Raw genomic sequence first — 25,009 nt, 5'->3', positions numbered from 1 at the left:
TTTGCGAAGTCTGGCAAAGAACAAACTATTGTGAACAGAGTAAGTGCAGAGGAAAAGCGAGATGGACTACCTGTCACCGAAGCGTCCCTGAGACGGTATGTTTTGGTGGGGTGAATACGGAGAAGCTCCCCAGCCACCATGAGCTCCATATGGACTGTAATCTGCAAAGGGACAAAAGGAGTGACCCAGATAACACATGCTATGTCAATGCTTTGTGTTACAGAACTACACCTATAACACCCAACAGAGACTGGTATATAGGTTGCAAGGACTATCCATAGTAGCTGGTGGATATTCCACTAGCCTCTTCCACAGGAATGCTACACCTGAACTCTCTCATATATAAACACACTTTCAGATGGCCAAAAAAAAAAAAAAAAAAAACAAATCCCCATCATTCTCCAGGAACTTGCAAGTACAACAATCCTTGTAGGTAAAACAGCTGGATTATCAATTGGAGGCTTCTTCACTAAAACATCAACTGAGGTCATGTCTATACTAGCAAGAAGATAGACGCTGCAGCGGTCGATCTTCTGGCATTCGATTCAGTGGGTCTAGCAAAAACCTGCTAACTCGAACGCAGAGGCCACTCCCCTCGACGCCGGTACTCCTCTATTCGGGAGGAGTAAGGGAAGTGACGGGAGTGCTCAGCCCCGTTGACCTCCCCCTGTGAAGCTGGCATGGAAGTTCGAATTAAGGTACAATTAACGTAGCTGGAGTTGTGTATCTTAATTCAAACTTCCAGGTAAGTAGAGACTTGGCCTGAGATCATGATTCATTGACAAATCTAGTAAATCAACCCCAGTTTGAAAAATGAACTCAGAGAATTCTAAGGTATTTAACGATCTGCAACTCTAGAAATCTTCTGCAAAACAGCTATAAACAAGGATTTTAGTTTTCAACCATTTCTGCACAATCCAGGAAGGTAGCTTTGGGAAACTGTAACTAGGCCAATTCTCCAGGTGTTTTGTTCACTATATCTAAAAGAATCACAACTCGCTAGTATGAAATTGTTACCAAATCAATGGCATAGATAACACTCAGAAATTAAACATTATTTTGTTAGTGGATTAGCTGAGCATTATACAAAATAATGCTTATGTGAGGCTTGCAAGGATAATATTTGTAGCCTAAGTACAGTACTTTTTGTTGAGTTATACTTTCAACTTCTTAGAAAAGGAAGTCTCAAAATAAAATCTGAAATTGCCTACAAGAAGAACTACTCTAGAATTCCTATTGCATTTTAAATTCACATCCTATTTCAATCCAACATTATCTTTTAAGTGTCGGCAAGCTTTAACAGGAATGGGAAGTTCATAATTCCCCTCCAAACACACATATAGTGACCAGCTATACATATCTGAAGGGCGTAAATACGAAATAGGAACATAGCCTTACTCATGTACATGGGGTAGTTACTAGTAGCAATGAGATGAAACTGAGAAATGAAGAATACCAGGAAAAAGTTTCCTGACAGTTAGATCCATTCAGCTTTGGAAAAGTCTGTCTACACTACACTGACAGGGAAACAGGTCTTTTCTACCTCTCATACCTATAATTAATGCATTAGAATCTGATGGCATCCAATACCATTTAAAATTCTGACAAACATTTCCCAGGATATTTTGTACCTATACTCAGGACTCAACGATCGCGGTGAAAACCACTCGCCAGCCCCGCACTGCGCATGCGCGAACCGCCGGTGAACGGGGGCGACCAGCTGAAATCTACTCGCCACGGGTGAGTAGATAAACGGATTTGTCGAGCCCTGCCTATACTATAACACCACCCATAAGCAACATTATGCTAAAAAGAAAAATAACTACGTGTACTAGTTATACCTGTAACGTTGATAGATTTGGTGGAAGCTCCCTGAACTGCCATGGCCTGCATGGGGCCAGGACTCTGGTACATCGTTTTGGAAGTACGTGAGATGGCCCCAAATCTTGACACAGTTGGCCGGTCTCCAAATGGGATGAGATCATCGTCCCCAGCTTCTGCTGCCCTTCTCTGTAGGTCCAACCGCTGGTCACGCATGGCTTTACTGTCTATGTTCTGTAGAAGAGGTAATGAAAAGGGAAGTTGACCCCCAGCAGTGACAGCGTTGAGAAAATGAGGACATGACATATCATAGCATCTCTCATTAAGTGGCTTCAAGTTAAGAAGGAGATATTAGTTCATATTTATATCCAAAACCAAACCGAACAAACAGATGAACAGAAAAAAAAATTGTGCTGGAACAAATTCTCATTTTGAAAACAGAACATTTGATTGCAATTGTAAAACTATCCCTTTGTCAGATACATTTGGTCTGGGAAAAAAAAAAAAAAAGACATGTTGCAATTAGTTCAGTTAGTAAACAAAGAAGATCCCTCCCCCCAGCCCATTCTTGCACCCCAACTTACTGCCATCTCTACACTCCCTGCTGCCACGACGTCTTTGGGTTTTGCATCTTTGGTTCCAATGTAGGAGCCAATGGTGTCACACGACCAAGGAGAGTACTGGCTATAGTCATTTCCTTTGTATTTCCCAGCTACCTTCAGCTCTTCGTCCAAATACTATACAAAGACAAAAATCTGGTTCTGTAAGTAAAAGGCGGGAGGCATATCGCAGGCATTGTTGAGTCCTGTGCCACAGTTAACTTCAAGGAGGATGCTGACAGGACTTTAACTGGATGCAGCGTAGGAAGCTGCAAACTTATATTCCATATCATTTGTGAAATTCAAATCAGCTGGCTGGGCTCCTAGTATTGAATGTTCAGCGCATAGCAAGAAGTGGCGACATTCTGACCTTGATCTGGCTGAAGATTTGCTTTACTACTTAAGGTATAAATGAAGCTAAGTCTAGCAATGGTATTCTGGTCATTAATAGTCAAAGCAATCTTCCCACATTAAAACAGTAAGATTGGTCTCATGGCTGTGTAAATAAATAATTAAGGACCACTGATAGATCAGAAGTCTAATGGAGAACCAAGAACAGTCTTCCTCAGATGGCCACCATGTGGACCTCTGTAACTGGAGCACAAAAAGCTCCCTAAAATGTTTAATATACGATCCTAAGAAAGATATCATTGTTCAACCCTGGGCTCGCTTATCACCTTTCTTATCCAATAGACTCCTCTCAGCCTTTCAGAGCTTCAGAATCAGTGAAAGAAACTCACTTAGTAACATCGCATACCCCTAAACTAATTTCTGACTATACAAGCAACCCAAAAATCTTTGTTAAACATAGGCTTACCTCCTCTGTGTGGAAGGGGTGAGGCAAAGTTGGTGAAGGTGCAAAGGGAGGTGGGGAGATCACCTTCCTTTCTTCTAACTGGGCCATGATTTCCTTCCTTCGACGATGAAGCTCATCCAGGCTGGGATGGGGTTGAGGTGGAGGTGGAAGTCGGTTATAAGGCTCCTACGGTTTTAATATACAAAGTTATTCAACACGCTGTTTAACTCACAAAGTAGAAAAACACCACCCTACACAAGGATGATCTCTAACACCAGAACACAGTTCACGGTGTAAGAAGGACACAGACAATTTTACTGTCAAGATCCTTCTCTAAACTTTTGCCTGAATTTAGTGCTCATTCAAGTTGCAGCATCTTATTCACAGAAAGAGTTCACATGAGTGATAGAGTGAGTTTCCCTAGGGATATGGAACATACACAAGCTGACAAAACTGTTTAGACCCCTATTAGTGCAGTGAGTCCTAGCTTTTTTGATCCTCAACTCAGAACAGAGGCCAAATATTTGTGTCTCAGACCACACTACCTTCTGGTTCGTGCGGAGCAGTTAGCTTTAACTGGCTGTGAATCCCCAAGACGGGGAATGCCAAAGCTGTCACTCATCCTAGAGCACAGCACCTAGACAATATTGCAGGGGATATTCTATATCTTAACAGAATTATACCACAAACAGATTTATCAGCTCTTAAACTAGATGAAGCTATAAACTAGCTCAATTAAAATGTTTAAGCTCATTCATGGCCAGGTAATGGAATCCAGAGCCCTTAATCTCCATGTCACTTATTGGAAAAATGACTGAACATTTTCATCAGGTGGCTTAAGGAGAGCAAGTTAGTCTCCTTCTAGTTTACACTGGACTGATGACCAGATAAAACCATTACGCACTGACACTCCAGTTGGCAATGCCAGTCAAGAGGCTAAGTATAGAATGGTCATGAAAGCAGAACTCCTGACCCATTCCAGTCCAAGAACGGACAGCGCCTGGAGTTTCACATTACCATGTGCCCATGCTATATCTGTGCGGCATATAAAGAAAGGATGTCAGTTTGCCACCATGTCACAATCACGCCACTACACTTGTATTAACAAAGGTTAAGACACTATCTTCAAATGTTATGTTGCCACAGAAGTTGGGTCATGGAGGTTTTCACACGAACATATGGCGACATTTCTTTACTAGAAATGATTTATATGGCACTACATTCTTTCAAGAGTGACCACTGCCAATGTGCCGTTTCCATCAGTAGCCAGTAGTAATTTTAAAATTTGGCACAAGGTACAGGAAGGTGGTGAAGGGGGGGACAAAAGACTCCTGAGCCACTAATTAAAGCTTGAATTTGGGGTTTAATTCTCCTAAGAAGTGCTTTACCTCCCCTCCTTCAGAAAGTGCCCAGCTCCCCAAAGTTAATGTGCCCTTAATGTTCTCGCTCTCTGAGCAAACAACAAAAGCATTCAGAAAGTCGTACTCTGTGGTAGGACGGTCTGATCTGATTGAGATGTGGACCCACTGGATAATAACCCTCCACTTGCTGGTATCGGTCTCTGGATTCAGGTACGTAGGGAGGCACAGCAGCCTGTGGAATTTCAATGGGCACAGGGCTTCCTCGGACCATATCTTCTCGCTGGTATGGCTGGGCAGAGGGGTACACACGCCGGCTGTCATAGTGTGGTTGATACATAGGTTGTCCCATGGTAGGATACTGCTGTGGTTGTGTGCCATACGGTGAATTCACCACGCGATCCTGAAGGTAGGGTGGGTAATGGTCTAAGTAAGGACCACCAGGTTCAGGAGCAGATGGTGGAGGTCGGACAAAACGAGACACGCACGGTGAGGGCTGAGTAGGATAGTACAAACCTGGATTTATGAAACAAGGGTACAAAAAGTCAGTACACGATTGGACATAACAATGTTTCACCACAATTTATTCTTAGAGATCGCAGTCTCCAACGGTCTTAAAAAGTGATATCAGGTAAATCATTTCTTGACCACACACACCTGTCTCCTCCTAATGCTATAAATAATGCATTTTCATATAAGATAAGGTCTTCATACAAATCCAGCACAAGACATATGAGAAAGCAAAGGCTGATCTAGAGTCCAGGAAGTGAAGTTTAAATTAACCAAACCAGCCAGTATTGTTGCAGACAATCCACGGCAGCTGAAGATGAACCCAGCATAGATGAGAAGGTGCAGCCTTCTCCTGGGCCTGAAGACTAATTCTCACACGTTCACAGAAGGAACTCATCAGGTGTCTCTCCACGCTCACATGAGTGAACCTACCAGCCAGTGACCATGCTTTCATGGGCCCAAGTAGCCGGAGCTCCATTTTTCAGGAAGCCCTCAGAAAGAACAATTTACCAGACTCATTTATGTAACTGGATGAACCTAGACCAAGCAAAACTCCAGGTTAACTAAATATTGCTTATACCCCCTTCATGGCAGGAACAGACTTGAGCCCTGCAGAATACAAAGATCCCCACGGCTGAAGCAAAGATTTGAGGTGTACACACGTACACAGCATTAATTCTCCATTTCTGATAAAATGACAATGCCCAAAGACCTGGAATATCTGGGGCAAACAGAGGAGATGCAGCCATTTAGGGACTGGAACTGGCATGGAGAAATCATTGGTGGACTTCACTGAGCAGTGACCCAGGTGTGTGGTGGTACCCAATTCCAGGGCACCCATAGGTAAACAAAGGGGTCATGTTCAAATTCTGTGAATTGCTCACGTTCCCACTGGCACATGAAATCAACTATACATTTTAATTTGTTGCGCTGGGTATCTTGTTTTTATTTTCCCTTCCTTTCTATAACTATAGTTCACTCCATACTCATCTCTCCTTCCTCATTTCAATTTCTCCTTAGCCAGACTGAAGGTCAATCACGAGAATCTGCTCTTCAAAGCAGTAGCTTCTCTTCTAATCCTTTCCATCCCCATCAGGCTTTCTCCTCCAGAGCAGCCCTTCCGTTCCCTTTTCTAACCTATTCCTGTGACTGCCACTCCTCGTTCGCATTCATCACGCTCGGATGCAAACATTTCTGCAGCAGCCAGGAATCTTCCATCTGAGCAGGTCAGACAGACATCTATCAGGGATGGTCTAGACGGTGCTTGGTCTTGCTGTGAGGACAGGGGCTGGACTCGATGGCCTCTCAAGGTCCTTTCCGGTTCTAGTATTCGATGAGTCTACAGACTACCTCAAAATATCTGAACATGAATTAAGTCTTCTAAACACCCTGACTAGAAAATTACTATTGTTGCCATTTTCCATGACACCTTATGATTTTCACGTCATCTCATTCACTTTTAATGTGGCAAAGACTGTTTTGTGATGCTGGATGAGCATAAACATTTAACAAAAACCAGAAGAGCAAGTTCTTGTTTAAGGGCACAAAATCCTCTCTGTATGCGACTGGCTGAATGCTATCAAAGAAGAAATTATTTAGGCTGAAAGAAACTTCTACCACTAAAATACAACTTTTCTCCACACTGGACATCCATTTTACTATACTAGTGGCAATTAAGCATTCATCCCTCATGGTCCCACAGGAAAACCCAAAATTGAGGGGTTAAATAAAACACTGGTTATTGGGAAGCACAGGCACAGAACCAAGAAAATGTAATACTGACCCCAAACACTCTTACCTTGTTGATAAGTTGACGGCTCAAATGGTGGAGCAGTTCCTCTAGGATCCTGATAAAACATGTCGGCTTGTTGAGCAGGATACAGCTGTGACCCTCGTGGTACCATCTGGAGCTGCTTAGACACAGAAATTGGAGGCAGATCTGTAGGTCCTCTTGGTGGTACTGGGTGGGGGTTCACTGGTAATGCAGAAATAGAGCTCTTGGGGACAGACTCCAGCCTAAGGCAGAAGGAAGACAAATCAATAATGATCAGGCCACATCATACAACTCGGTGTGCTTTCAATACTGAATATCTCTAGCCAACGTATGATTTCAAAGTGCCATCTTTGAGTGTGTCTTGCCACTTTTTCTTACAAAAGCAGGAAGTAAAAGCATCTTTTTTCTAGGCCATTTTTAATGACTAAAAGGTGCAAAGCAGGAAAAAGTGTTATAATTCTAGAATGGATTTACTGGCCCTTATATTTCCTCCATCACACATTTACACATAGGACACTTCGAACAATAGTTAGGAAGATCCGTACAAGTCTGGAGGGGATCCAGGAGCACTGCTGCTCAGGTGGTCGATCTTCCCTGGCTTCAGAGTAGAATCATAGCCGGAGTCAGTCCCGCGGGAGATAAGCTGCGTCACTGTGCTGCTCGAGGACACAATCCCATTCGGCAATTTTCTACTGGGCAAGTCCACTGCCCCTTCATCCGAGAGGATAGTTGCTGAAGGCAGGCCCACCTCATTTAGCTGGCCCAAGGAGGCACTCAAGGGTCTTCGGGGAACCAGGCGTTTGTTCATTTTACGAAATCTTCAGGAAAAAGAAATCACACACCAAAAAATGAAACAAGAAACTAGAAGGAGATGGGTTTCAAGATTTTTTCACACAGGTGCTACAGAAAAAGAGTTTCAATTTTTAATTCAAGCTTCCTGAAGCTTTCGCCAGTTTTTTGTGGTTTTTTTTGGACGGTAAGTATAGCCAATATCTGGTAGACTGGAGTTTCTTGGTGCTATTTGTACAAAATGTTAGCAAAATGTTTTCTTTCAGAAGAACGAGTATGTATACTACATATTCAGCATAGATTATGGGCATGCATTAAGATGCAAAAAAAGAAAAGATTAACACAATGTAAAAGGGTTGTTTTTTTTAAATGGTAAGTTTTTCCTGGGAATTTAGAGTTAAGGTTCCCATAGTAAATTTAAACTTGGTTCTCCTTGCACCTATGCATTACAAGAATAGGATCTTCATTTACATGGGAACATACATACATTCAAGTGACCAAAATATTACATCTGTACAGCTAGAGTTTTAGGAAAAGGATCACAACAGACACTGTACAATCTAGTTTATTTACACAGCATTATTGCATGAAAAATACAGTGGAAGAAAAATACTTTTATCCTACTATTTGTCTAATAAGCCACTTCACTCAGCGTTGTAGGATGACATTTTATTTTAGGAGATTTGCAAAATACAGTTAGAGACCTAAGGGCAGGCACAAAATTTAACACATTATTTGTACTGAAAAGTAAACTGAGGGATTTCTTAAGATTCAGAGATAAAAATTCAAACTTCTCTACCCTCAAATTAATCTAACTTCTCCTCCACCAAAAACCTGTACAAATATGAACTTTATAATATGCCCTGAAAAACAGCAGACTAGGACTCTGTTGGACCAGCATAAAGAGCAAAGTCCAGAGTTGAATGCTCTTTACTAAAAATCTCCTGGAATCAGCTCAGTTATTAAAATTTGGAGGTGTGCTACCTTAAGCACAACAACTGGTCTCTACTGTTGGGACTGAACAACAATCATTTTCTATAAGGGCAAACTCAAAAAATTAAAAGGATTTTATAAATCAAAATCAACACCCTGAAATGCACCCAAAAGAAAAATCAGAAGCTAATGCAGAATACACACTGCAGCCAAGACTGCAAGACCCGCCACTTTTTTAAGTGGACAGATGCATTTTGCACCAGGGAATTTTCTGAGAGGTCTTCAGATGTAGGTGCAAGCACAGAATAATCCGATCTACCGGTGATAAAAAGGCACAGGTAGCACTAGTGAAATTTGCATTAAGGCAGGCATGTCCAAAGTCCGGCCCGCGGGCCAATTGCGGCCCGTGTTCCGGTTTAATACGGCCCCACAGGTAATTTGGCAATATCTATCTTTTATGGCCCCCAACGAATCCATATGTATTGAGATGAATACATTGTAAAATCTCAGTTAATGTCAGTTGGTCTAAATCAGTTATAAATATATTTGGACACAACATGTATACTTGGTGTTATGTTCCTGTTCATATTTTTTGAACTTAAAAGTTGACAGACAACCTTTATTACCAATAATATGTAATGTACTTTACAATGTTCCTGACATATATTTCAGCTTCTTGGATTTTTTTTTTCATCTGGCCTTCAGATATGAAAGGCAGAGTGATTTAACACCTGTTTAGATTTGTCATCCATGTGACGAAATGAAAAGTATGCTGTTTGCAATAAACTTTGCATAAAATAGTTAATTTGCGTTTAATTTTAATGGTTCAAAGAATGTCAGGCAAAATGGTCGGCCCTCACGCATGTTCACTTCATCAAATCTGGCCCTCTTTGAAAAAAGTTTGGACACCCCTGCATTAAGGGGAACAGTTGTGGTTTCACCATGCCTTAATTTAAAAAAAAAAAACAAAAAAAACCATTTATTGTTACTACTAATCCATTCAAAAGCAGACGAGGGTCTATCAGGACTGAAAGAACGAAGAGCTCACTAACAGAAGGAAGGTCCAAACCCTTCTAATAAAGGGAACACATACTAACTTCTCCATCTCCTCTGGCTGTAACTCAACCCTCTGCCTGGCAGCATTTAAACTTCAGCCAGACATTCATTCATCTAGACAGGGAATGTTGAGGGCACATCATTTAGATATGATGAAAGGGAGCTGTAGAACAGGCTCATTAGCACCCAAAGGACTGTACACCTCATGTTCCCTACTCTCTCTCATTCAACAGATAGTAACAGGACGGACTGCTGTGGCACTTAGCAGTTGCACAATACCACCCACTGGTAGAATCCCCCCCCCCCCCCCGAGGAAATAGCCATTTAGGCAGGTCCATGAATCCCTGTTGAAATCTGGAAATATACCAGGTCTCAAAGAGAGCTTAAAACCTGGATACTTGGTCTTTGCCTATAGCCAGAAGGGATAATCCACCAATGACACCAAGGTGCTGACTATTTTACAAGCTGTCATGAAACCAAGTTTGGAATGGGCCCATAGAAATCTGAGGACTCCAGCGGTTACCAGATCTGCTTCACTACAACTTTCTCAACAACTTTGCTCTAAAAGGGAAGGCCACATAGAGAATCAGCAAAATTTCTTGAGCAGATCTTTAGTGAGAGCTCATTTAAAATACCAGGCACTTTTCTTCTCTCTCTTTTAGGAAAGTACTGACCCTCTACTAACAATAATGAATCAAATAGCTCTTCACTGGAGCTCAGCAGAAAGGAAAGGCACAGATCAGAACACACAGCTCAAAGTTATCCAGCCACCTTTGAAACGTCTGTGAGCACGTAATTTGAAATTCAAGATGACAAGACATTTATCTCCACTCCAAACACAACTGCTCTAAATAGAGGCTGAATACAATAGACCTCATTTTCAAGAACAGATGGAACACCTACCAAAATATGCAGCTGTTTTAGAGTGGAGGTAACCTGGATTCACCTGTGTACCAACTATCTAAAAGAGCTTTGCCAAATCAGTACTTTATGGATACCATGGTGAAGGAAAAGAAAACTATTTCCATTACAATGACCACATAGGACTTTTACTAATTTGTGTCGTAACTGATCAAGCAATCTAAGATTTATACACCTGGTGCTTCAGACTCCTTGTTTCATCTATCAAAGATTATCTATATAACCATGACAACCTGTGACAATGACATAGATAGAGCTATAGTTAAGAGCAGAGTAGAAGTGACAGTTGAAGAGAAAAAGATCATTCTGTTCCAAACTATGTCTCATTCTAATGTTTAAGAGGGCACAACTGTGGTTATCAATTTTATACACTCAGAATGTGACATTGGTTCCCACCCTTGAATTTTAAAGAGAAAATTAAAAACATGACAATGCAGTACATTTTTGAATATCTGAATTAGTATTCTTCAAAGTTAAAAAGATAACCTTTGGGTTGAGAATGCTCAGGAGTAATTTCAGCCCCAAATTAACAAGTTTTAAGAAATTATAAGACATATAAAATACAAGTTTTGAACTACAGGATGAAATTTTAATTTTCTTTCAGCACACCACCACTCCTTCAGTTTTTTGACTTTTTAAAAAGCTGAGACATTCAGATCAACACAATTCTGCTCTGTCAAATATTCAGCTCTCTGAAAGGTCAGCTTCTGTAATTAATTTATTTATTCACTCGCACAGATGGCATTTCATTATGCTGTAACATTAGCTTTTGGGGTTTTATAAATCATTGCATAAACGACAAGTAAAAAAGTTCACAAGAGTTACTGTTGCAAAAATAGAGCTCTGAGCAGGGTTCACCCTGAGTTTAAAGCACTTGAAAGTGGTGTAAGGCTTAATGTACAAAACCAAGAAAGAGCTGAAGATTTGAAGGATTACCAACTCCAACCTACCTCTCACACCTGATTATAAAATGGAGGTAACGAGAAAAACACTTGAGAACAAAGTGGCACACTTGGAGTATGTTTAAAATCAAGGGGAAAAAACCCAATGCACTATGCGTGCTTGCTACATGATTTTCAACTGTTCATAGATGTATTGTTGCCAAACAAGAAAAACCCTGAATTCTACATTCAGAACTAAGTATACATCAAGCTCAAAATCTTGAAAGAAAACCTGAAGATTGATAGTTTAAGAAAGTATCACAAAAACTTCTTAACTGGTAAAACACACACTTACCCACCCTCCACTCCTTCTCCCACCCCCTTCCTCATTCTCACGATTTTTATAAATGGCTTCTGTTGGTAATGGCAGGGGAAAAGGGCAAGGAAAGGTTTTCACCATAAGAGGTACTCTTACTTTTCCAGTTCCTCCTGTGAGTGTGCAAAGGTACAGCTAGCTCCACGGGGACACCCGCCTCTCTGCTTCATGTCTCGGCACATATATGTCTTATACTTGCTGTGTTGAGGAGGCTATGAAGAATAAAGACAAACAATAAGGCACCTGAGTATAAATTAATATAAGCAATACAACGCTCAATAAAATAGGATGTTCAAAACAAACAGACAAACTTTATTTAGACAAGACCATAGGGTGAGCTGAGCAATGGATGGAGTTGCATGGATACAACTGTACACTGGGTTTAGGATTGAGTGCTCTGTCAGCAGTTCCAATCTAATTTCACACCAAGGACCAAAAACGTGCTACATTAACACCCATACCCAAATACCTCATCAATTTTCATGTTAATTTATATCCATCTGATTTATTTTAAAATGACCATTTTTACTTTGGCAAAGGAAAGGGGTTCTTCAAAGCCTACAGAAAACTATTTTTGAGTTACAGATTAAAGTTGTCATCCTCTACTTGAAACGTTGCCAGTTTAAAACTTACTTTAGTTCCCCTTTATCTCAAAATGGCCTATATCTACCACTTTTGAATGTCAAACATTAGTCATCTCTCATTGACAACACCTGTGCGAGCTGTATCTGAACATAGTAACTGATAACTAAAGTTAATGATTTTGGTGAATATTTTGGGAGCCAATCCTGATGATAGAGGTCAGTGGGATTTTTGCAGTTCCCCACCACCAGTATTTCCTCCAGTGGGAACTGAGCAGTGCACTGTGTATGTGAACATGTTGCCCTCTACTGGCCAGTTTCATGTAAGAATAAATGGAAGGAAATTTCTAGGACAGCTAGCTAGCAGAGCCCCATTTGCTCAAATGGCACAGGCCTGTTTTTTTGGAAAGTATGATTTGGTTTCTTGTAACAGGTGTGCAGCCTCCCCACATTAAGACAGCAGTTACAATCCCATGCTAATGGTAATTTTGATCCCCCTTACAGTTCCTTGCTTTAAAAGGTAACTAGGTTTGGTAAATTATATGACAGGTTACATTGTTTCAAGAACTAATTGAGATGGCTAAAGGTTTCTGGTTTGGGGATTTCTAACAGCATTTCACTCACTGCTCCAAGTGTTCGAGCTATGCAGAACCATTACAAGCTAGAAGTACAGGTATTGCTTCCCTCAAAAGGTGCCATACCGCGTGTGAAATATGCCATTTTTTTTTAAAAGCAACATTGGCATGACAACTTTGGAAAGAGGTTTGCCTACTGATTTGGCTGCAGCTTCAGATAGATTAGATTTTCTTTTCTTTTCACCCTTATTTACCGTGCAAAGACAAGTGAGATGAATGCCTACTAGGAATAATATTCATTAGACCAAAAAAAAAATAAAGACTCCCAAACAAGTTTTATTGATGTATATTTGAAGCATGGTCCCCCAGAAGTGACATACAAATACATCTGTGCCACTTGATCTAATCAATGATTAGAGCCTGAAAGTTTCTCAGATTCCTAAAGCTCCAGTTTTTACCTGCTGCTGATCTGTTCCTTTCTTGCTGTGATTCTGGATGTAATCAACTAATCCATGTACCACTGTTCTCACAGCAACTAATCCATTTTCTAGTTGCTCCCATGTTGGGGGAGGGGCATCTGCAGCATTCACAAGAAACAAAAAAATACTCTAATTTTAATTGTAATAAGTTTCCACATCTGATTATCGAGAATATTTCAATGTCAAAAAAAGCCCAAAGTACACAAAATCCCAAGTAGCAAGCCTTAAGGAACACCTTGCCTGGAATTAAATACAAAAAACACAGCCTCAGTATTCTTTAAAGAATGAAATTAACAATTTCAAAGAACTGAGCTGCACAAGACAATTCAGCAAACCAGTATTTAGCATACCTTAAAAAAAAAAAAAAACAGGAAACACTAGTGATTTAATTCCTAGTTCAGCTTTGAGAGATTGACAAGCAAAATCACTGCACGCATTCCTGGTTTTGACAGCTTTATAGAAACTTGAGAAACACACAAGTCTTTTGCACAGAAAATCTTGTGTCAGCAAGTCCTTTGTTTTCAAGCCACTCCTTTGTGCATCTCAATTTAAAAATACTGCATCAAAACATATTGGTTTAATATAGCTAGCTGACAGCTCAGAGGTATAGTAGCGTTGGATGCACTGGAAACAGTCTTTTCTGCAGGACAGGCCTAGTCCTCCAGCTACATGCCTGCCTACCCACGGCTCCACATTACACATGAGGCAATATTATCTACACTCACCATCAATACTACCCAAGATCAGATATTACCCAACTTTTCTTAGTGTGTCCCTCTTCCAGGTCTATCAGCTGCCCAAATGGTCCTACCCTTCTCATCACTGATATTCTGTATTTTTCTTAATATTACTGCTCTTTTGCCATCTGTCATGTACAACAATAGTTACTACGCAACCAGAAACAACAAATAAACTCTGATTAAGTTTTGGTTTCAGTTAGACTGGACAGTTGCTAGGCAACTCAACACACATTGTACTAAGGATGCTGAGAGGTGGCTAATCGTGTAATCGATACAATTTCACAATTAGTTGATAAGGGAAAGCGCTCAGTCCCAGCTCACACCACGTCTGGGACCAACTGCCCGCTGCAGCTCTGCAGTTTAATAGAGGCAGCAGCACGGGGAAGAGGCGGCACCGCAGAGACGGTGCTGGGGGAAAACTGGCTTCTGCTTCAGGGAAAGGGATGGAATGCGATTAGTCAACTCAACTACTTGCTTACATCCCTACATTGTACAGTGAATGGAGATAAGGGTTCTGTACATTAGCATCTCTACAGCTGCAGTCTCATTGGTACATCTTGAAGTAAATTAACTACATGAAACCTCATGGAAGTTTATCTTCACACAGCACACAGTCAGCTTGTGGAACTCCTTGCCAGAGGAGATTGTGAACTCCAGGACTTTAACAGGGTTCAAGAAAGAACTAGATAAATTAATAGAGGTTAGGTCCATCAATGGCTATTAGCCAGGATAGATAGGAATGGTGTCCCTAGCCTCTGTCAGAGATTGGAAATGGGTGATGGGAGAGGGATCGCTTGATGATTCCCTGTTGCGTTCCTGTCCTCTGGGGCATCTGGCATTGGCTGCTGTCAGAAGACAGGATTCTGGGCTAGATGGACCTTTGGTCTGACCAGTATGGCCGTTTTTATGTTCTCAGTGGTATGTACACTGAGTTATGAACAGACAACATACATCTCATTGGGAACTAGAAGTACACAATTAGGGTAATGTCTAGACTACATGCCTCTGGCGACAGAGGCATGTAGATTAGGCAACCCCGCATAGGGAAATGAAGCGGCAATTTAAATAATCACCGCTACATTTAAATTTAAATGGCTGCCGCGCTGTGCCGATCAGCTGTTTGTCGGCTCAGCGCACTAGTCTGGACGCTCCGCGGTTGACATCAAAGGCATTTGTCGACCTCCCTGGTAAACCTCACCCCACGAGGCATACTGGGGAGATCGACAAATGCCTTTGATGTCGACCGCAGCGCGTCCAGACTAGCGCGTTGAGCCGACAAACAGCTGATCGGCACAGCGCGGCAGCCATTTAAATTTAAATGTAGCAGTGAGTATTTAAATCGCCGCTTCATTTCCCTATGCGGGGTTGCCTAATCTACATGCCTGTGTCGCCAGAGGCACGAAGTCTAGACATACCCTTAGATAGCAGCAGAGACAAAAAGCAAAATACAGTACAGCTCTGTGTTAAACGTAAACCACTAAAAACACAAAGGGAAAGCATTACAAAGACTGACAAGGAAACTTTCTGTGATTGTTTCATTAAAGATGGCTCAAAGCAGCATTCTACTTTTGCATAGTACAGTTTCAAAGCCATATTAAATCAATGTTCAACTGTAAACTTTTGAAAGAATTTTGTTCAGTTACGAATATTTCAGAGATACAAAGAACCTCCATTCCCAAGGTGCCCATAGCTCTTAGGTTCTACTGTACTGTATTTTACATAAAATCCCCACAACTTTAAAGCTTCGCCTGAGTAGCCTATTGTGAAAAGGCAGTAAGTTAAACAAATTAAAATCCACCATTACACAAGTTTTCTTGCATAACTCCTCCCCCTCGAGATGTCTTACCAGTTTTGGAACTCCTGCCCTAGATCACCTAGTGGGGAACTCACTGAAAAATAGCACAATTTACTCTCACTCTACTCCAGAGATGAAACAGTACAGCTCCACAAATTAACCTCTATTTCAAACATGACACAATCAGCAATTATAGGGTCCTTCTCCCATGAAGGATTTTTATTCTTTTATCTGGTTGATTTCTCTTAACGTAATCCAGCAAAGGATACCATCACCAAGCACACACACACACACACACACACACTGCCTTGAATCAGGTGACCTCAAAGGGTTTGTCTACACAGCAGGGCTTATCTCGAAATAAGCGATGCAAATTGAACTACATCAATTGTGTATTATTTCAAAAGAGCTTATTTCGAAATAGGGAGCGTCTACACAGCACTTATTTCAAAATAGAGCACTCGGCCTCTGACTTCCCTTATTCCTTGTACAAGGGTTACAGGAGTCAGAATAAGTCGTCCTCCAGCTTGACAGTATTTTGACACTATTTCAAAATAACTGCCTGCTGTGTAGATGCGGACTAAGTTATTTCAAAATAGTGTTGCAGTGTAGACATACCCGAAGTGCTCTGCGTACCCAGATTGTCTCAATCTTTTAAACACATTAAGTGGCACTGCACCCATCAGATCTGTAACTTAATCAGACACCTTCTAGCCAGTGTATTCATGAACTATCTTAGTGGGATCCAGATATCACCAAGGTGAGAAGTCTTCATCCACTGAAGATTCATTTGCTGGGGAAAGGGAGGGGCACTGATAAGTACATCTTCTATAATCTGCCTGTACCTAAGTAGGTACCTGATACCTTTGAAGTTCTGCCCTCCTATAACTCCAGAAAGAGAGGAGACTTTGGACCCTTCTTCCTCTCCCAGAGTACAAAGTAGACAAGGGGAAGATTTCTCCTGTTCTCTCCCCACCCCACCCAGGTGCTTTCAAAGGATTTCCACAACCAATACTCCTGCAGCCACCTTGTGTTATTTTGTTAATGTCTCCCCAATTCTCTTTTCTGCTTCTTAGTTTTCCTCAAGCAGCAGCTTCTGCCACTGCCCAGAATATGGTCATGGGACTTGAGTTCCAGTGCTACCAGGGATTGAATACTAGCAATCAGCGTTCCCTAGAAGCTGCGCAGCCGCATAGCTTTGCAAGGGATTCATCAGTCCCGCCCAGTCAGGAAGTCCTGAGCCTCTGAACACTGCTAGTCTAATTCACTCCAAAATTCTTTCCCACAGCAATAAATAGCAGTAGCCGAACTCTTCGGCAGGTTTACAAAGAAAGCACTGCATTTTTTGGTTGTTAAGCACTGATAGGTCCAGATTTTGAAGGATCTCTTTGCAATAGAAGCATCAACTTTACATCCAACCAAAACCCTTTATCACATCTGATAGCTTAGGCCTCCACACTCACCATGGAAAGCTTTCCACTCACCACTAGTGAGTAGATTTAAGATTATAATTTTTATTTTACATGTGAGTAAAGAGCAGTCTTCAGCCACATAAGCCTAGGTTCCTCTCTCTCTCTGTACCCACCATTCCTCTATCACCTATTTTATCCTCCCCAATCCTTACTTGCTCTCTCCCTCCACTAAGTTTCCTCTCCAATCTCCCTTTTTTTCTTCCTTCACCAGATCTGGATTTCCATCTCCAGTCCTTATTTCCTCCTCCTCCTCTCCCCCACTTCCTTTCCCCTGCAGGGCTCCCTTTCCTATTCTGTGATCTTGGGAGGATTTTGACAATCAGAGTTTCTGAGTAGCCAGCAAAATGGCATAACACTCTGCACAATAAACAAACTAGCTTGTCTATCTAGCCTGCCTTTTCCTACTCTATTTAGCTCCCAAGTATCAGGATTAAGATGCCTAAATAATTCTTTACTGGAAAATGCTTTCTGATTTAAAAAAAAAAAAAAAAAAAAGAGTGAAGTCCAAATTTCTGAGAACTTACCACTATAGAATAGTCAAGACAAAAGAGAAAGACACTGGGGAAAAATTCAAGACATACGTAGTTTTTGATTAAGCAGCGAATACAGTAAGGCCATTTGGTTGAAGCAGGCACTACTATGACCTTACAAGAGGCTCGTGGGTTTACCTGGACTAGGGTCAATATTTGCCAAGAGCTCTAGGTGAGGTCGAAGCCGGTTCAGGTTAGCGGGGTCTCCAGTCCTCTGGAGAGCAATGGTTAATTCTTGAACACTCTGTGCAAATGAGGCTGGGGTCTGCAACTTAAAAAATTAGAATTATTAGCTTTCTACAGACAAGGCAACCCTCACTGCTTCTGCAGGCTGCTCCACAAGGTCATTGAGTCTTCTCTCAATTATTTCACTTTCATTTAAGATCATTTTTCCACCATGGTTACGTCTAGACTGCAAGCCTCTTTCGAAAGAGGCTTTTTCTAAAGATACTTTCGAAAAAGCCTCTTTCGAAAAGGAGCGTCTAGACTGCAACAAGTACTTTCAAAAAAGCAAGTCGCTTTTTCGAAAGAGAGCACCCAGGCAGTCTGGATGCTCTCTTTTGAAAAAGCACAGTTTGCATGACATAGCGCCTTTTTTCGAAAGAGCACTTTCGAAAAAAGGCATTATTCCTCGTGAAATGAGGAGTACCATCGTCGAAAGAAAAGCCACGTTCTTTCGATTTAATTTCGAAAGAACACGGCTGTAGTCTAGACGCAGGTGAAGTTTTTTTGAAAAAAGGCTACTTTTTTCGAAAAAACCCTGCAGTCTAGACACAGCCCATGTGATCATTTCTTCCTTGTTCTAAAAGGACCCCCTCCCTTTTTTCAGTATGCAAGACTACAATTCAACCAAAGATAAACCAGAACCGTGGCTTCTCCTTGGGATGTTGTAGTCATTTGTATTCCAGGGACAATCAGAATTGGTTTCCCTTGTACTGGACCTCTACTAAAAGGCCAAAGCCTTCTTTGGCCTCTGGACCAAGAAGTCTGCAACCTAATTTAACACAAGTGTAATAGACAAAAGAAAGGAAGTTGGGGGGTGGATGACAAAGGAACAGTCATAAGAATTCTTCCTGGCTATCACCTCTAGGGGAAGTGGATTAACTATGGTGACAGGAGAACTCCTTCCATCACTGTAGTGAGTAGCTACTCTAGACCGCTCCAGTTGTAGCACTGTAGCATTTCTAATGTCGGCTAGCCTTTTATCAACTCATGGCTAGTATCAGGTTACAAAAAAAAACGGGGAAGAGAAATCGTGGTTGGGCTGATTTGAGGTGGCTTTACCTTGTCAATGATGGACTGCATGTGGGATTTGTGGGACTGGTCTCCATATAGCAGCGAGGACCACTGATCTGGTGCAATGCGCAAACCTGCTTCCATGGCGATCTGCACAATCTGGGAATCATGTTCCCTTCGCAAAGCTTCATAGGTACGGAACTCCTCCTTTAGTTGCATCAGGGAGGAGTCCTCATCACGTTTCGTCACCTGATGGGGAAAAAGTTGCCGGTCACAATAAGCCAGGGATAAATCAGATGGCAGTTCTAATATCAGAACAAATAAATGCTTCATCTTGTGAAGGTTTCAGCAGCAGCAAAACACAATGTCAATTCAGCTTAGTCTCTTTTCCCTGTCACTTCATCATATGAATGTGTGCGCAAACAAGAATGGACCCACTATAAAAAACAATGGTTGGAGTCCGCAATAGTGTAGGGTTCTCTCATCTAGCTCTGCCAATGAATGAAGCACCCCATTCTAAGGTAGTCCTAACCACTGTACAATTCTACCAGCGAGCCTCTCCTAAGCAGACAGACAAGATGCTCATTCGTATGGTGGTTTTGATGCTATACATCCATTATGGCATATTCTGAGCCCAAACTTGCATTTGATTTGCAACTTAAAAATCTAATTTCAGCCAAAGTCTCCCTCCATGAAATTTAGTGAACTCTCTGAGCGCTTGGGACTAAACACAAGACCCACTCTAAAAAATAAGCATTTTATACATTCAATCATAAAATGACAGAAGCATAGAACTGAAAGGGAATTCAATAGGTTGTGTAGTCTAGTCCTTTGCACTCCAGGCAGGACCACAGTAAACTAAATCAGCCATGGCCAACCCAAGGCTCACGAGGTGCATGTGGCTCTCCCCCTCCCCAGGCGTGGCTCGTGAATCCCCTCCACTCCCCCTTCCCCGGCTCGTAAGCCTCTCCCGTGCCCCCAAAACGGCCCTCTCCTCCTGGCTCTCTCTGCTGACCTGAGCAGGGGAGCAGTCTGGCGTGGCCATGAAAGATGAAGAATTAAAGATGGCGACGGGCGCCTCCTGTGGCCAAAATGCCTCAAAACACATTTAAATGTGTTTTCTTAAAGGAGCAGAGGGTTTTTTTTGGCGGGGAGGGGGGCTTGACCAAACGCGACCAGGGACAAAAGGGGCTGTCCTTTTTTTTTTGCCCTGGATCCACTGCTATCTTGGCTCTTTGCCCAGAATGGGTTGAACTAAATCATTCCTAACGTCAGTTGGGGAACCTATTCTTAATCTCCAATGACAGAGATTCCTTCAACCTACCTAGGTAATTTGTTCCCATGCTTAATCGCCCTTGCTGCTCTTTAAGCCTACTGCTTCTTGTCTTATCCTCACAGATTAAAAGGAGAACAATTTTTCACCCTCCTCCTTTTAACAACCTTTTATGTACTTGAAAACTTACGTCCCCTTTCAGTCTTTTCTTCTCCAGACTAAACACACCCATTTTTTTCCAATCGTCTTATATAGAACATTAGACCTTTAATAAATTTTTGCTGCTCTTCTCTTGGACTTTCTTCAGTTTGTCTACAGCTGTCCTAAAATGTGGCACCCAGAAATGGAAACAATATTCCAACTGAGGCCTTATCAGTGTGGAGCAGAAAGAAAGAATTAATTCCTGTGTCCGGTCTATTGTACTCCTTTTAAGATCTCAAATTGTAGGTTTGTTTGTTTTTTCTGTTTTTTGCACAGTGTTACTCTGTTGACTCGTATTTAGCCTGTGATCCACTATAACCCCTAGATCCCTTTCCACAGTACTCCTTCCCAGGCAGTCATTTTCCAGTTTGTGTGTGTGCAAGTGACAGTTCCTTCTTCAGTGGAATACTCCTCAATTGTCCTTACTGAATTTCATCCTATTTACTTCAGAGCATTTCAAATTTTAATCCTAACCTCCACAGCCCTTGTAACACCACCCAGCTTGGTAATGTCTGCACACTTTATTAATGTACTCTCTCTGCCATTATCTATATAATTTATGAAGATACTGAAGAGAACTGGACCCAGGACTGATCCTTGCAGGACACCATTTGATATGGCCATTCAGCTTGACTGAACTAGCAACGAAGAACCACTGATAACTATAAATTCAATGATGCAAGCAAATAAATGCCTTCTTTATTTGCAAGAGGCATTGGTGCGCAGTTCCAAATGAAATGCCATCTTTTAGGATTTTCTGGAGCATAACAAGTAAAGCTTTCCTGTGCTGTGGAACCTCCAAGCAGGGTTCACTTCATACCTTGAAGCAGGAGGCTCTGTAAAGAAGCTGGACAACATGCCCAATGCTGGTTTTCGAAGCCTGAGGAAACCGTGGCTCCAATCTTTGCACCACAAAGAGAACCAAGACCTTTCGTGACAAAGCAGATCCATCTTCCAGAGCCAGCAGAACCAGCTTCAGTGCTTCCTCCTGCATTGCTGGAAAATACAAAGCAACAAAACAAGAACAAAAATGATAAGATGCACCAGGAGTGGCCTTGCATTAATACTGGATTTTCCATACATATGGATGTAGTAGGTAACCGAAAGGGAAAGGCAAAGTCACTTCAAAGCTTCCAGAAAATAGTGGGGCATACAGAAGACACTTTCAATACACTTTCAATACTCTTGCACTAATAATGGAAGGAGGGTGGTGGGATAGGAAGATATCAGAGTGAAAGGCAGGGGAGAGGGGCACAAGCAGAGAGAGAAAGCACGTTCATTGAAGTGGGGAGAAGTTGTTACAGCCATCATGGGGTAGCTGAACAGCAATAAGCAAGCCAGCTACCTGAGCTTCCCAACGGCCTCCCACTCTGCTGCAGTACAAATCCCTAGCCTGTCTGTGCCATGGAGATAGTGTGCCCAGTCCTCTCTTTTTTAGGGGATTTGGAGGGAAAAGAATCTCCAATTTTCAGGGAAAGGCTGAGCACGCACAAAAGTCAGGGCAAGGTAAGAAAATTTGTATCCACTCCTCCTAAATACCACGCTCTCCTAACTAGGGATGTTAAATATCGGTTAAGTAAATAGTCGAGTAACCTCATTAATTCTTATCAGTCAGTTGACTATTCTATAGTTCCTGGGGACGGGGCTGGCAGCCTACGTATCAGAGGCAGCAGCATGGTGTGCCAGGCAGGAGCTGGTCTGTGAGGGGAGCCAGTTTAAAAACTAGCTCCCCCTCACTGACCGGCTGCCTGTCATCCTGTGCTGCTGCTTCCGAGAAAGAGGCAGCAGCGCAGGGTGGCAGCAGTCCCTGTCTGGTGGGGATCTGAGCTCCCGGACCTGGCACGAGGCAGAACCAAACTGGGCTGCCTGCCAGCTTGGCTCTTTCTACACTTGAAATGCAGAGCTGAAATGGGGGTCGGTCCCGGACCCAGCATGAGCCAGAACTGAGCCGGGAGAGGGGGAGAGAAATGCATGCAGTCTATAGCATTAACCTATACGCTTTCGCTAATTGGTTAATCGACTATACTGTTACACCCTTACTCCTAACTAAGGGTATGTTCTCCCAATGCAACAACAAACAGACACAAACCAGGATGGATCAAAATAGATTTTAAAATGTAAATTAAATTCATTTCCTCCCTTTTCAAAATAAAATTTATTTAAAATAAAGTTTTAATTTATGAGAGCCTATAATAGTGCCTAAATTGACTCCACTGTCACAATTAAGGCATATTCAATTTTTAAAAATCCAATTGTTAAATGCTTGTGGTCAAAGTTTTAAAGAATGTCAAAGCACTGAATTTCTCTTGGCTAAGAAACCAGGGCATACTGAACAAGCTCTGTGTCTGTGCAGACAGCTGAAGTATTAGCTCAGCTTCTGACAGCAATAGCCTCGTCTGCAGGTATAGCGAGACTATTTTGATTTCAGTTTATTTAACTGACAAGTTTACTAGCAGCTGAGAAATAACCTCCACCTCAATTATTTTTAGAGCCAGACAGGTCATGGGCTTCCATGAATTTGTTTATTGCCCATGACTTACTACAAATAATCTTGACAAAAATCTTAACCTTAGCTGTAATTCCTCATATAGCCATGCACAGATGTGTGTATTCTCCTGGCTATTAAAAAGTACTAAATTTAGTGTATACACCCTATTTAGTCGCAAATCAATGTGTTTTAATAGTTACCACCTCTCTTTTTCTTTATCCTAAAGTACAAATGCAAAAATCAATCCCTTCTGTGAAGGTTTTCTCTTGCTGATTTAAACCATCATTTCATTAGGGATTTTAAAAATCGCTGATTTAAACCTGAGTCAAAATACTCAGTCTTGGCTGTTTGCATCAGCAACTAAGGACATCCGATTTTTGGGCGGCTTTGCAAAATAACAAGGCACAGGAAGCTCTAAAAGTAGTTCAGAGTATTAATACATCAGAAGGCCTATGGCAAATTATCTGAGGAGAAGCCACTGTTCAATTTCCAGCCATCTTTCATTCTCCAGTCTCTGAATCCTGTTCTTCAGCAGAACTAGTGATCTCACTGATCTCCTTGGGTACGTACCTGGCCCAAGGAACTGGCAACCCCTGGCTCTCACTGCAGCCCAGAGGTTGGAAGAGAGTTGCTGAGGATTTTGATGTTGAAGAATGAGCTCTGTGACTGTTCTTTCACCCAATGACCGTGCTGCACGCATGGCCCTGATTCGCCCTTCTTCCTCCACTAGCTGGCAGTGAACTAATGTCACAAGCTTCCTCTGCATGGGGCGACTTAGCACACTCTGGGTGGTACTGTTGAGACCCACACCTTCAGAACAAAAGCATACAAAAAGACAGTGAGACAAATTTCTCCTTTAACATGATTATCTAAATGCACTCCTCTAGCAAAGTCAACTTTCAACTTCTATTCTTTGGAAGCTGCTGAAAGGGCAAACCAGTTCCTGCTGCATGTCATTTTAGTGCACTGATCAAGACATCCAAACCTGACAACAATGCACTGTGAACTTTAAAAGATGTGTTTCAGGTAGTGCTTGAAAAAAAAAAATCCATTCATTAGATCACGTTAGTGCGGCTTGTACCTTTACCAGGAGACTTGCAAATTACATCAACTATTCGAGTAGTTGATTAATCTAAATGTAATATCCTTACCAGCCACATTCCTAATTTTGATGGATGTTTTAAAAGCAGTGATAAAGTAAGGAAATAGGGCAGTGCAGGACTTGCCTCTCGCACTGCTGAGTGGTTTGAGGTACAATGCCAGTTCTTCCACACATTTCTTGGCCTCCTCATAATGCTTGGTATCTTCTGCTCCACTGCACAAAGTAATTGGCTGCTGCTCAGGAACCTGAAAACAAACAACAGGTAAACTTACACACTGCAGTGTGCACACAAACACCATACCAAACTTTCATGTCAAATGTTCTCTCTCACACCCACTCACCCAAACTTTCCACAACAGCTTGTCAATGTGCTCCAGTTCTGCAACCCTTGACATTTCACTTCATCCATAGTATTCTTAACACCTGAAAAGTTCTCTCAGCCTGACGCTTTTAAAAACTGTTTGATGCCAAACACATTGTGTGGTGATGCTAACAAGTCTAACAGTTTCTCTTTATGTAGTTAGTTGTATAAGACAGCAAAAGGGTACTTTAGTGACCTTGGGGCACAAATCAAGGTCCAAGCATTTTGATTTAGTAGTTGAAATGATAAAAAACAGAATACTTATAGTTTATTGGAACCATCCCATGTATGAGATATTAAAGCAACTGATTAGTGATTTCATATGTACAGGTGATCAGTTTTTGATGCTAACAAAATATATT

General features: G+C 41.7%; 1 protein-coding gene across 5 annotated transcripts in view; it reads right to left on the bottom strand.

Annotated features, from left to right (window-relative positions):
* The window catches only part of RC3H1 (ring finger and CCCH-type domains 1), an 86,967-nt gene that overhangs the window by 16,698 nt on the left and 45,260 nt on the right, over positions 1–25,009 (bottom strand). For 4 of the 5 annotated variants that reach the window (XR_012906052.2, XM_075936937.2, XM_075936939.2 and 1 more), the window contains exons 3-16: positions 24,411–24,531; positions 23,755–23,994; positions 21,517–21,692; positions 19,271–19,471; positions 18,125–18,257; positions 13,429–13,547; positions 11,914–12,026; positions 7,404–7,676; positions 6,883–7,100; positions 4,702–5,090; positions 3,238–3,402; positions 2,406–2,558; positions 1,842–2,055; positions 71–161 (exon numbers count right to left, since the gene is read on the bottom strand). Coding sequence is in view for 4 of the 5 variants with exons in the window: in XM_075936937.2 (XP_075793052.1) it covers positions 71–161; positions 1,842–2,055; positions 2,406–2,558; positions 3,238–3,402; positions 4,702–5,090; positions 6,883–7,100; positions 7,404–7,676; positions 11,914–12,026; positions 13,429–13,547; positions 18,125–18,257; positions 19,271–19,471; positions 21,517–21,692; positions 23,755–23,994; positions 24,411–24,531 (2,606 nt within the window). In the remaining variant the exon portion in view is untranslated. The remainder of the gene's footprint in view (positions 1–70; positions 162–1,841; positions 2,056–2,405; positions 2,559–3,237; positions 3,403–4,701; positions 5,091–6,882; positions 7,101–7,403; positions 7,677–11,913; positions 12,027–13,428; positions 13,548–18,124; positions 18,258–19,270; positions 19,472–21,516; positions 21,693–23,754; positions 23,995–24,410; positions 24,532–25,009) is intronic. The other variant, XM_075936941.2, reaches the window with a different exon arrangement.

This window comes from Pelodiscus sinensis, chromosome 9 (genome assembly GCF_052426305.1).
Source record: "Pelodiscus sinensis isolate ZL-2025 chromosome 9, ASM5242630v1, whole genome shotgun sequence".
Classification (NCBI taxonomy): Eukaryota; Metazoa; Chordata; order Testudines; family Trionychidae; genus Pelodiscus; species Pelodiscus sinensis.
This window is presented reverse-complemented; position numbering and strand designations above follow the sequence as displayed.